Source organism: Gymnoscopelus braueri, assembly GCF_963280865.1.
Source record: "Gymnoscopelus braueri genome assembly, chromosome: 16".
Taxonomy (NCBI): Eukaryota; Metazoa; Chordata; class Actinopteri; order Myctophiformes; family Myctophidae; genus Gymnoscopelus; species Gymnoscopelus braueri.
Genome location: NC_137616.1, coordinates 31,353,204 through 31,367,238, shown reverse-complemented (window position 1 = coordinate 31,367,238; position 14,035 = coordinate 31,353,204). Strand labels below are relative to the sequence as shown.

The following is a 14,035-nucleotide window of genomic DNA, read 5'->3' as shown; positions in this document are numbered from 1 at the left end:
GGCAGAGCATTGAATAGATTTTTGTCATCAGCTGGTTACAGTGGCAAGAAAATACAATAAATTGTCACCAGCCAATTTATTTTCAGGTTGAGTTTGAGGTTGAGTTTCTGGTTGAGTTACTGTACCATTTTCTATTTATTAGTGCAAATGTCTAACCCTGGTTAGCTCTTAGTATCATTGCCATCTTTACAATCACTGTGTACCTCATAGGCACTGGAGAGTCGCAGTCTGTAGAAGACGGGTATGAAGACGTGGGCTGGGATGAGCAGTCCCAAGAAGTATGAGCAGCCCAGGAACCAGTACTGGGTGCCGAAGGTATACACCTCGGATGGAGCTCCCAAAATGGCCACGGCCGACTGGAAGGTGGCGAGTAGTGACAGGGAGACGGGCAGGCAGCTCATGGAGCGGTCGGCCAGGAGGAACTCCTGTGGGCAATGAAATGTTGACGTAAAGACACTTAAGTTAAGAAACAATTTTGGTGGGGTGCATTATCATTAGAACATACAACAGCATGCAGAGTGTTAAAGTTATACTAGATAACTTTCTTTTTTTTTAAACGCGCTAGTAACAAAAAGGAATTTCACGCTGTTTTTATGGCATTATAGGATTTGAAGATGGAAAAACAACAGCAAAAGAAAACACAGCTCACGGTAACTAAAGCTCCACTGGTTAAGAGAAACAATCTGCAGATAGTATAAAACAAAAAGAACGCTTTTTGAAACGCTTCCGCCTTCCGGTGAAAACAAATGGAATTCTGGGTAATGCAGGACTCCGCTAAAGACCTGCAATGACGGTAGTGACCAGCAGAGGTTGCTAAAAATCGTTATTTTTGGACCTACCAACTAAGGCTTTAAATATTATAATATAAAGTCAAATAAAATAACAACAATGCTTGCTGTTTTGGCCAACATGTGATGTGATCTAACAAAAAACAAAAACGAAATAATGATAATAGTAATAATAATAAAACAAAAACAAAGAAATGTGGGTTCCGACCTGTGTTGTACGCTGGCGACCGCCAGAGAAGGCGTGAAACAGGCCGATGCCAGCTGAGGCCACCAATAGCAATACAAAGATGACATAGTCCACCGTGGTAAAGTGCATCTGGACCACTTCTCCCATGATGCCGCAGGGTGTAAGAGGGGTGGGGGCCGGGGCAGGGGAGGCTGGGGTAGCGGTGGAAGGTTAAAGGCTGTTGAAGGCCTCTAGGTTTTATCAATGAGGGGAGGGAAGTGCTTCATCCATAGGGATACACACTGGACGTACAACATGGAAAGAGAGAGAGACAGAAGGACTGAGACAAAAGACAGCATGGTGTATGTATGTGAGAGACAATGGAATAAAGAGTGTGATAGAATGAGAGAGAGAGAGTATGAGAGGGAGGGTTGTATAGGGTGGATGAGAGGGACAGAGAGAGAGAGAGACAGAGAGAGAGAGAGAGAGACGTTTAGCTTCCATGTGCAGTACAAAGGTTTCTCTGGTCTTAAACAAAGTGTGTTTTGACACTGTTGCAACAACATACCCTTGAAATTTGCCGGCTATGAAAAGACAATAAAAAAGTTAATCAGTTGGACATTTTACACAAACACCCGCAGTGCACACACACACACACACACACTAAGTTGGTGGTCATCTATGCTCTGCATGCATCTCGTGTGTAGCTCAGAGTGCATCGGGGCAGAACGACCCGAGGACACACAAAACCGACAACACACACACACACACAGTTGCTAAGTCACATCATAAACACTCTCCTGCACATGCCTTCAATACAATAGCTTGTCTACTGTGAGACCCGCAATCTCAATCACATAAATTCTAATTCAATTATGTATAGGTCCCAAATGAATAACATTTCCAATAAATTAGTGCAGCCAGAGATTCTGCTACCCAGTGTAATTTCAGTATTAAAAATTGTGGTTTTTACATCAAATGGTGTAAAAGATGGACAGGTTTATCATGTTGAAACAGCACACATCTGAAATGTTGGCCCACATTTTTCCATCAAACCTTTGGTGTTACAGTAGGTTTAAATAAAAAGCCCTCAAACTCATTGCCCATCATATGATAATCCCATCTTTCTTCTGTGAAAAACTAAACAAAAACAAAAACAACAACTCTACCCAGAGTATGATAATATCCCTATTTTGTGTGTCTTTGTGTGATGCTTGATTTATGCTCTGTCGTCCGACGGAGCATAAGCTGGGCATAACAGAGAGACATAGACAGATGACTTGAATGGTCTTACCTGTTCAGTAGTGTCGGCTGTGGGCTGGCTGTCCCAGACAGCTTTGACTTAACTCTCCTCGGAGGGGAGTGCCTCACCCACAACCACCAATCATCGCCCGCTGTGAAGGCAATGGGTGAGATCTGCAACAGAATACACACACACCACAGCAAGATAAGCAAAATGGCATGTCACATTACTCTTATGAGAGATATCATTACCAAAACAATCACTCCCAAAGCCCTCGTCTCTTTTTCTTTTGAATCGAAAACCTTCAACCCAAACAAAACCCGACCCCGTTTTATATTTTTACAAGCGGGTCACAACCGAGAGCCATAGCGTTCACATAATTCTTGCTGTCAACAGCAAGGAGATATTTGTGTCTTCCCATGGCATTCCTGTGAGCACCACAACAGTGTTGCATAGCTCACATATTAATGTAAACGTAACTATGTCCAGTGTTTCACAGCTAGCGCTTTTCAAAGTGTTATAACAGCCGCCTCTAAGGGCTCATTATCAGACAGTAACTGCATGAGGATGGGACTGGAACATTTAAAAATTCTAAGACTTTATTTGTCACAAGCATGTTGGTACAGCATACTCAGCCAGATTGTAAGTAATGTAAAGCATACAAAGTACGATACAAAATACAATTGTAACGCAACTATGGTCGAAATGATAATTCCCTTCCGCTCATAATACTATCTCCAAGCTAATCAATAACCATTGTTAGTCTCAATCTTTATTGCATGTTTTGTGTCTTAAAATCTCACGTGCTCACTGATTTTCTTTCCGGAAGGGTGTTATCACCAGTGCGTCATCAAATCGCTTCCATTTTTATCTTCGCAAGCCTCGTCAGTTGGATCGTAATCAACACTTTGGTGTTAAAGAATATTTTGAAATCTAATAGCTGGATTGCAATGGAATTTACTATGGATGTCTTTAACAGATTTTTGTGACCTCATGGCCTTTCCCGAACACCATCAGTAGGCTAAATATTCCACTTCCTCACATTTTATTCCCAAATACAATATCTCAAAACCTAATAGCTGGAGTTCCATGGCATTTATGCAAAATACACCCTACAGAAACTGTTGTGAAAAAAATATTTTGTAGCTTTTATTTTTATTCATTGTTTCCCCTTGAAGGTTTTGGTGTAGCTACTGTAGCAGGGCTTATATATATTCTTTATCATTGTGCAAAATGATAAACTAAACTGAATTAAATTCAGTTTATAGACACTATCTGTCACTATAACAGATTGAAAAAAGTAGGCTGTGTAGTTTGGTCCATTTGAGATAAAGTCAACACAAGGCATTTAAAATATAGATAAAACAGCATGGTTGGCACATCATTCACTTCACAGATGATGGACAACAGATAAGATTCATTCATAGCAATGCCAACACTTCCTAGATTAACAGCCCCACGCACGTGGCCTATATTCTACTTGAGTACTCCTATCTCTTATAACTTGCGTGCTGTCAATGATTAAGTATATTGGCTAATAAAGGTAGAAATTTAACCATAACGTGAAAATATGATTGCCTCACTTGGCTAACCATTTGCTTTAATACCCTTCACAAAACTTTTATTGTAATTATATGCCTAATTTATGGAGGCATGAAATGTTTCCTTAATTTTGGAAGTTGCAAATGTCATTACAGTAGACTAGTGGTTAAGAAAGCATATCCATGAACTGAAGGTTAATGGCTCATGGTTCAAATCCCGGGCCAACTTGATGAATCTGGATGAGCAAAATGAATGAAAGGTCCTCTGCAGTCAGCTTCCCCTATAAGCGGCGGTTAAAACAAAACTAGACCTATGTCCTTCCCATTTTTACGATGTAGCTAATATTGTAAAGCGATTGGTGTTCAAATGGCCATAAAAAGCATCTTATCATCTCCAGGGAACGTGAAGATAACGTCATGGGCGTCTAGAGCGTTAAGTCGGTCAGTTAGAGGGCGACAAACTAACCTGGCTCTGCCAGATCCAAGAAGCTTGCTTCACGAGTTTTGAATCTGTGGGTGAACTAGCAGTGCACCGTTGCCAATACCGTTATCAGGCTGATAACCGGCTAAAATACTTGTACTTGGCAACCGTGAAGCCAGCCAATGGCAATTCCACCACTTCACCTATAAAATCACAATCACAAGACACCTGCGATTCCAAACTATATCATTCCCATTACTCTGAGGGACTGTCAGATGTTTAGATCCCATAACCCAGATGCAGTCAGTCACATTGTAATTGGCTAGTTGGTTGGTATTTTCTCTGGCAAAAACAGGACATGCCGACTTCAAACCCCCTGTCAATGCAGTGGATGACTATTGACTAGGGTCTCTGCAGTCACAGATGGACTATAAATAATGACTGTGTAGGATAATAGGATGTTTATATACTATTCAAAGGGGAAAATCCTGCTCAGTATACTTTAGGCTCAAATGCAAAAAATATATAAAAGCAATATAATGCATGATATTCAAACTCAATACAAAACAAAGCACTGTACTCGTACTCATGACACATGTCACAGGACACAGTGGAATTGTGCACACACACCACTCCTAAAACCAACAGCACTCACTGGCAACTTCACAGAGGTTACAGGATTTCTCTACAGACGTTGGAGAATCCCTACATGCATGTGTGTGTGCGTGCAATCTGTGCATGCCAATCAAATACAAGTGGTGTTCTACATTGACTGGACTGTCTGTGTGATTCTCCTGACTTTGGCTGATCAAAGCCTGACCAGGTCCTCTGCATCAGTTAATAACACTTCATTACTCCTTATTATCCCCTAATGGACAGGGGTACAAGTAGAACCGGGATAAATACCATCCTATTCAACATGGCTAAACTGCTCCTTGGCTGACAAGTACTCTAAGTCGGGTTTGAGTGCGACCACCCTTTTCACTAGATGCAATACAAGGAGATAAAGCACATTCCATCAAGGTGGTTATGGATTAAGACATTTCTAACATGTTATAATGGAGGGTTGGACTATGTTCCTTTCAATAGTTTAAAACCTGGACCAAAGCTGCTTCACAGTGTGGGACTTATGCAGTAAAGGTACTTAAAATGCCAGCCTTGAGTCAGAAAGATTATAGTTTATTGAGGTTTGGAAGGCTTCAGAGTAAGCCACACTTCAGTCTAACATGAATATTGTAAACTAAACTATCCCCCCCCCCCTCCTCCAATTAATCTTTCTTAATAGAATAGCAATAATAGAATAATCACCAAGAAGATAATCGATAGTTGCAGCCCTATTCTTCACACACCTTGGAAGAGACAGGTGCGTAGAGGCATACATACCCCCCCACACCGTCTATACTTGCACATTTATGAGAATTAAAATTCTCAGGACCTCAGTTCCAAACAAAACTCACGGTAGGACTACAGGGAAACATGGATTGGATAGATTCACATCCAGGTTCACAGAAATTAACCTGTGACATTTACAAGCACATGTGTGCTACAGCCTTGCCAGGCCTACAGGCTTCTTAAACAGCGAGCTATTTCCTTCAGCTGTTATTGCCATATAGCTGATGACAAATCAGTGGATAGGTTATAGCTTTAAATTAGCTATGGTCCATAGCGTTAGAGGGAGTTCTCCTTAACGCTATGGGACTTTCTAGCCTTTGCGCACGCACCACAGGCTGTGCAGCCTCTCGTCTGTAGTAAAAATGATTATAATGTACTTGCTTTGAATAAAATGGGACATTTACCCTACACCACTTGGTTTATACCACTGAGATTGTTTTTATAAAATAATTGCATGGGGAATTTGATGTTTTTGTATAGCCTCCTCACAGTAGGCCTACAAGGTTGTCTTAGGGTGTGAAGAGAGGGGAAAGTTGGAGTCGTCTTAATCTGGAATTGACAGCCCACCACTACATCTAAAAAACAAAAAAAAGGTTATTAGTGTAGGTAAGGACTGTTAACTTTACATGCATCATTATCTTTCCTGTGTGAGCTCATTAAAAACAAACACAGAGCACCCTCTTCTTGTTGACTCCATCAGGCTACATACAATTGTCAGGAAACCCAGAGCTAGTCATATACAATATACAGTATGCGTTGGGGATGTGTCCGCCTCCAATTTCACTACGGCGGGTTATCTGGGTGCAAAGCTCGGCACTAGGCACAAAGGGGTTGTATTAAGTCTCTCAATTAGTCATGGGTGTCTTTTACATAACATGAGTTTCTTCTCCCATTCCCTTTAAGATATTTTTGTGCTTGAGCTAGACACGTTGCTATTTAAATGATGCATTTGGGAAGGTGGAGGGGACATGGACAATTTCTGCTGAGCAAACTTGAAAGTGTGCAACCATCTAGCAGCATTAATAATGTGATACAATGATTTCAGGAGACAGGGAAACCGGCATCTGGGGCATGCAAATAATCACATATACCTCCAGCAATGTCTCCTCATTTATGTCCAAGACACGTCCGTGATATCTTGACATGACCTCACACGCTCATTGTTAGTTATGTTCTTTATTCAAATCACCTAAAGCATGGCGGAGACACTGCATCCCATGCATCCTTGCGGAGCTCCAAAATGAATATTGACGACTGTTACTGCCGTCTGTTCAGTAGAGACAGATAAAAGGTTGTGGGGGTCCCCAGCTGAATGAGCAATAATTTAAACACTTTATTTTTAAGCTATTCCAAAATATTTCAACGATTTTGACAAATCTCCCTGGCAAAAAAATATTTTAAATGCGGGTCCACAGCCAAATTCATATGCATTTTGGAGTCCTTGAGATGAAAATGTTAGAAAACCACTGCATTAAATAGCAGGAAAATACTGTGCTGGTTTTAAGACCAGCTCTGGGCAGGTCTAAAGCATAATCGCTTTTTTACTGACCCTCTGTATTTAAGCACTGCGCCAGACATTTTAATACTAACACACCCATGGGCATAAGAACATTTGCTATTTCTACAACGTGGGCGCTGGGTGTGAATTAAAGTGTTGTTGGTTTTAAAATAGCAATGATAATTACGCTGTGCAGAGTGCCGTCTTTCATCAGGGCCCAGAGAGAGACAGAACTAATACAATACTCCTTGGAAAGTGAGAATATATGAGAGACAAAGGTGCAAAGTTCATCATAATAAAGAACCAGGCAGAGAAACACAATGGTGAAGGGGGAAGACAATGGAGATGGAACAGAGCGATGACTCATTGGCAGGAAACCCATATATATAAATATATAAATATATATATAAATAAATAAATAAATAAATAAATAAATAAATAAATAAATAAATAAATAAATAAATAAATAAAGGGCAATCGCAGGAATTCCCACTCCCATTGGATTTCTCACCCACAGCAAAAGTCTAGTCTAGTCCCGCAATATTACCGTCTAGTCTAGCCCCTTTCGGGACCCTGTTTACCTTTTTTGTATTTGGGAAGGCGGTATACCAGGGTCCCTTGTTGGTTAGAACACGCTCTCTCGTACCGGCGGCTACCACTGTCTGGTCTCGGGCGTACAGCTCGTCGCTTAGAAGTTGCAGAGATTTCTCAAAGGTACCAACAAGAGCAATACTAACACGCGAGAAAGCGGCATCAAAAAGCGGGGATTGGCGATGCCGTTTAACATTTTTAATAATTTAGTAAACCTTAAGCTCATCTCTCACACTCTGCTCCTGCAGCTCCACTTCCCATGTTCCGCCTCCCCGCGTTGTGATTGTCATGCAAGCGTGTAGGAGCTCGCCAATCAGAGGCAGTAACGTAGGACGCGCAGCTTGTCAGTCACCGCGGGGAGGCGGAACATGGGCAGTGGAGCAGAGTGTGAGAAATGAGCTTAAGGTTTACTAAATTATTAAAAATGTTAAACGGCATCGCCGATCCCCGCTTTTTGATGCCGCTTTCTCGCGTGTTAGTATTGCTCTTGTTGGTACCTTTGAGAAATCTCTGCAACTTCTAAGCGACGAGCTGTACGCCCGAGACCAGACAGTGGTAGCCGCCGGTACGAGAGAGCGTGTTCTAACCAACAAGGGACCCTGGTATACCGCCTTCCCAAATACAAAAAAGGTAAACAGGGTCCCGAAAGGGGCTACGTCTAGTCCAGCGTAAAATGGAAGAAAGAGAGAGGAAGACAGAGAGACAGCCTTAACGGCACCACGGACAGTGACACAGTGGGCTGGGCTTACTGCTGACAGTGCGTTATTAACCCATTTAGACCTGCTGCCACCTATACGTTGTTATACCTTTGAATCTGGGAGCCACCTCTGTGTCTCATTAGTTGTTGCTATACATATAGCAACATCATTTTGTTTTAATTTTTTTAGTAAGAATTTGAACGTTTTCAGAAAACTTAGGTTAGGTTTTACAAGGCGTTTTTAGAATCAGCCTCAGGTCTCAATGGGTTAATGAATAGATGCATATACCTTTCAAACTTGATTCATTGTGGGATTTTTTTTATTGAATGAATACTTTATTAGTAAAAAAGTTAAACAGCACGTGGTACGGTCAGACATTAACACTAAACGGACAACACAAAAAAGTTCTGGGGACTTGTTTGACCCACTTGTTTTGCGGGACACGCAGGTTTTTCTGACCGACTATTCCTGTTTCTGCTAGATTTGCGTTGGGTCCCACAGGACCTGTGGGATGACTGGGATCCCAATCTTAATGCAGGGCTCTACTACACACTACTCCTTGGAAAGTCGGAATACATGAGAGACAAAGATGTTTCATATGAAAGACTGAATTTACACTTCACAGACACAGAGATGGATAGGAACAGAGAGAGACAGAGAAGAGATGTGTGCAGAGCACTTATTGGTCTGGTGCATTTTTCTGAGTGAGGTCCCCTTCAGATTATGTACATTTACGCATTACGCCTGAATTATACCTCGCCGTAGCTCGATGTTGCATGCCAAAAATAGCCGATCTACAAGCGCACAACATGTCGCGAGCTTTTAGATGCGTTGTTTTTGGTGCATGATACCATCATACGATAAGAGTATAAAAGCATAGCCAGCGGAAGGGGAGGGGGCCCTATACTTGTAGCCTTGTAGAGAGAGGCAGATCAAAGAAAATCATTTTAAAAGAAGGTATGACAAAGAGGGTAGGACACTCAAAGATCTGTTTTGAGGTTTGACCCACTTTAGGAGGGCTGGGACCCGGGGGTGGCATTCAAAGAAGAAAAAAAAGGGGGGGGGGGGGCGGGGGACTAGATCCATAGAGAAGGTCAGAGAATTCAGTTGCCTTGCAACACAGGGACAATGACTGTACATTTACATCTGTTGGGCAGGGCTGAAAGGATGGCTTTGATGCAACCCTCATCCTGTCTTCCAATAGGTGGAAAACACACAAATATTTTCCTGTTTGTAGAGGATAGCAGTTTCCGTGTGGGAGGATTTGCAGCTGCACAGGAGGCTGCTATATTAGAACTGTGCTCCTGTGTATATTCAATTTGATTGTTTCAACCTGTACTACCCTCACTAGTCAGTCTTTTTTAACAAACATAAGCTTGGCTCAACATAAGAGCTTTTCCATTCCCACTCCTGCAAATGTCCAAAAAGTAATGCTATGGCATCGGTTCAAGCAGAATTATGTCCTGTTGTAACATTTAGATTTTATAAGTTAAAACTAGACTTTTTCAACATCGATACATACTATATACAAAATAGTAGCCTACGGTAGGCTAGTTATCATATGTTATGGCCATAGCAACGTTCTGTAATGTCAGTGGACATGCATAACTTGTTGTAGACCAGCACACCGTTTTATTTTTTACACACACACACACACACACACACACACACACACACACTTTTTCACCATGTCTCTCCCATGATAGTCATACCATGATTACCAGCATTATTATTTAAATAAGGTACTCAAACGTGTTTTTGTTTTTTTATGCTCAACAGCTGATAAATTATTAGTCATCATGATCATCATCTGGTTTCTCAAAGCAAGTCAACTTTTTAAACAAAACCTTTCAATGTATTTAGATGTTTTTTTTCCTCCAATAGTCAAGTAAGTTATTTAATCAATTGTGGCAATGTCAACTTTACCATGGCTGTAGACACTCTCTGATAGCCCTACTGACGTTTTTGATAGGGTAGGACAATAGGACAAAAGCTGTGAAGTCCTAGATTACAGCTTTCACATTAACTTATAAAGAGCATCGAAACAGAGTAGTCTTACATCATTAAAACATGCAAAACACTGAAAACAGTAACTTAGTTCTGGGAAAGTGGCTTGAAATGGAGCCATGATACCTGAGATGTGACAAATGAGTGCCTGTTTGTCAATTATCACCACATAAAATAAACAGATCTTTACCTATTCAGCCATGTGGTTATGTTCATATCCGGATGTCATTTTGCCAAGACACACAGCCTAAACAGCTGTATACCAGGCTGCCAAGCCTCTAAACTATAATAGAAAACTGTAAGCTTCAGGCAAAACAAGACAAAGCGTGTCAGGAAATGATTGCCCCGTTTTGTTTCAGTTTGATGATGGAACCCTTTTAACAAGTTATGACTGAACATCAGATGAAAACACTGGTGTCTCGCCAAAATATGCAAATATGGCAATATCTTGGAACCAACTGGAAATGCAAAACTGTGTTAAATGAAATATTATGTAAAGAAATGACAGATTTCAGTAACCTTTTTATAAACATGCCAAGTAGCGCGCGCGCGCGCACACACACACACACACACACACACACACACACAATTCAATGGGCTTTATTGGCATGAGAAAACATACGTTTACATTGCCAAAGCAGAAAGCACAATACAACAATACAGCAATACAATCAAAACAAAAAATATGTACATTTGAAAGTCAGAATCTTCAATAGATCAATTTCTACACACACACACACACACACACACACACACACACACACACACACACACACACACACACACACACACACACACACACACACACACACACACACACACACACACACACACACACACACACACACACACACACACACACACTTTGGGGTTTGTGCACCAGCCCCAATTATATCCCAGCAACCCAAAAGGGTAACACTTTGAGTAATCATTAAACCACAAACTGAACTCTGGCCTGCACATAGCACTATAAGAGAGCGTGAGAGAGAGTATGACAAAAAAACAAAAGGAAGGTGGTTCTTGTGTGCTCTTCTTGTGTACATTTGTGAGCATTGTATTATTAATCAACGTATGTGACTGGTCTGTTAAACCTTCAATTTGAGAGCACTTGGCAGATAAAGTGATACAGTAATCATACAGATATGTGTCACTGAAACTTTCTGTAACAAACATATCTTTCACTCTTTGGTTACTGGACGTCACGTCCCACTCCAATAGGGTCCATGTGTAAGGTTCTTCGGGCAGTGTTTCTCAAAGTGGGGTATGGGTCCCCAGGGGTCTTTTGGGGGGGTTCCAGGGGGTCCCCAGCTAAATTACTAAGTATAACATCACAATCGGTACATCGGCTATTTGAAAATATCAGATCTACAAGCTCACAGCATTGTGACCTTGTAGATCTGCTATTTTCTTTTTTTAATTACAAACATTTTTAATGTTTTGAAACATCTTGTATAGAGATCTGAAAACATTTTCAGATGGGGGTCCGCGGCGCAGCGTAAGTCGCTACTCTGGGGGATCCACACACACACCACACACAGTTGTGAGACTAGCTCCAATCGGAACCTCACCCTCCGCTGTAGCCCTGAAACATGACTGTCATTGTCATACCATGACAGTCATGGTGCCGAGTCCCCCTGGTCTAAAGTTGTGTTCGATTTTTTCACATTGCCATCTCTCACATAAACATAAAAGTTCAGATTTCAAATATAAAGTGCTTACCACCGAGCCACGGATGTTACAAGGCGATGCGGACCGCGATGAGTACCCGTATCTCCCGTATTGTTCAATAAAAAGCATTTTAATGCCATCGCCGGCCATTTTCTTTTCTTTTTTTTTGAAATCTGAACGTTTATGTTTATGTGAGAGATGGCAATGTGAAAAAATCGAACACAACTTTAGACCAGGGGGACTCGGCACCATGACGCTTGTATACAAGCGTCATGTGAACCATGGCTACCTCCGCTGTATAGCTACGAGATGAGGTTCCTCGTTTGTCTGTGCCGTTTGGGTGAAAAATATCCGCACATTTCCACTTTACATGTTTCTTACCCCTTTCTGCACATCGTATCCAAAAAGTAAAGGTTTTTTTAAATGCTCTCAGATGTTTGAAATTTTAACGTACAATAAAATCTATCCAACGAGTTAAAAAAAAAGCGCTCTCCTCAGCCGGTTCCATAATATTATGCATTAGAAGATGCAATTCAACATTTGACCAGTAGGTGAATCAGTAATGTTATCTCTACGGGCGCAACTCTTGCTCAATGTCTTCAAAACATGTAACCGGCTGAGGAGAGAGGCGAATTAAACGCTTTTTTCAGCTCGTTGGATAGATTTTATGGTGCGTTAAAATTTCAAACATCTGACAGAGAGCATTTCAGAAAACCTTTACTTTTTGGATACGATGTGCAGAAAGGGTAAGAAACATGTAAAGTGGAAAATGTGCGGAAAATTGTCCCCCCAAACGGCACCGGGCCACGTAGGACCTCATCTCGGAGCTACATAGCGGAGGGAGAGGTTCTAAATGGGGCTATTGTGACTGTGAGACAGTAGTACTGTAGTTGTGTAGTAGTACAGTAGCTGTTAAGACGTCATATACCTTATGTGTACTCACTGTCTGCACAACACGTGACTGGCCCAAATCTACCGACTATGTTTGCGTACACGTGCTCAGTTGTTTGACAGGTCGCGTCCTACAACAGCGACACACACGGGGTGCGTTCGGAAATACAGCACTGAGCGCACTGGCCAATACAAACTAATAGGCGAGTGCGCTCCGGTGTGCAATATCCGAACGCACCCACGCTCTCAAACATCAATCATCCTACAGTACACACAACTGAAACCTACCAAAGACTGTTTCAAACACCCTCCTCACAAGCCGAATTAACTAATTAGACACCGGGCGCTCCCACATGTCTTTCATTAGGAGTAGCAGTCTTTATGCATGCGCTAACATTAGCCAACCCGGCTAAGGAGGATAGCACAAGCACAAGCATGCTTAGCCCTGATACGTGACTGTCATGAACTTCAACCATGTACGTTCTCCATTTTTGACACGTACATCTACATAAACGTTCAGATTTCAAATATAAAGTGTTTACCCCATGGCCACGGATGTTACAATTATGTACGGGCCATCAGAAGTACCCGTATTTTCCGTATTCTTCAATAAAAAAGCATTTGAATCCGATCGGTGGCCATTTTCTCATGTTTTCGGCATATGCGTTCAACTGCGCAAACCTATCGGTTGGGAGGTATACTGCACTCTGGTACATTATAAGTCTATGAGAAAATGGCCATCGATCGGATTAAAATACTTTTTATTGAACAATACGGAAGATACGAGTACTTCTGAGGGCACGTACATAATCTTAACATCCGTGGCCATGAGGTAAGCACTTTACATATGAAATCTTAACGTTTATGTAGACGCACGGGCCGTAAATGGAGAAAGTGCAAACACCAGGTAAGTTCATCCACGACAGTGACGACAGACAGTGGTGTAATCCACGGCTAAAGCATGCTATGCAATATGATATCTCCCCATTTAACGTGACGTTGTACAGTTATATGTTGCACGGGCCTTTACATACAGCTGTCACTTTAACACAGCACGTTATTCTGCTCAGTCGGTGACAAAGCACCTCCCTAAAGAACACAACACACAAGTTAGCTTCATGCCTCCTATAA

General features: G+C 41.6%; 1 protein-coding gene across 4 annotated transcripts in view; it reads right to left on the bottom strand.

Annotated features, from left to right (window-relative positions):
* Nucleotides 1-14,035, bottom strand: part of slc5a6a (solute carrier family 5 member 6a) — a 33,091-nt gene that overhangs the window by 18,027 nt on the left and 1,029 nt on the right. For 2 of the 4 annotated variants that reach the window (XM_080452978.1, XM_080452977.1), the window contains exons 2-4: nt 2,249-2,370; nt 997-1,256; nt 204-425 (exon numbers count right to left, since the gene is read on the bottom strand). In XM_080452978.1, the coding sequence (XP_080309104.1) occupies nt 204-425; nt 997-1,122 (348 nt within the window). In that variant the 5' untranslated portion in view covers nt 1,123-1,256; nt 2,249-2,370. Of the gene's footprint in view, nt 1-203; nt 426-996; nt 1,295-1,522; nt 1,539-2,248; nt 2,371-14,035 lie in introns of all 4 variants that reach the window. The other 2 variants (XM_080452979.1, XM_080452980.1) reach the window with 2 other exon arrangements.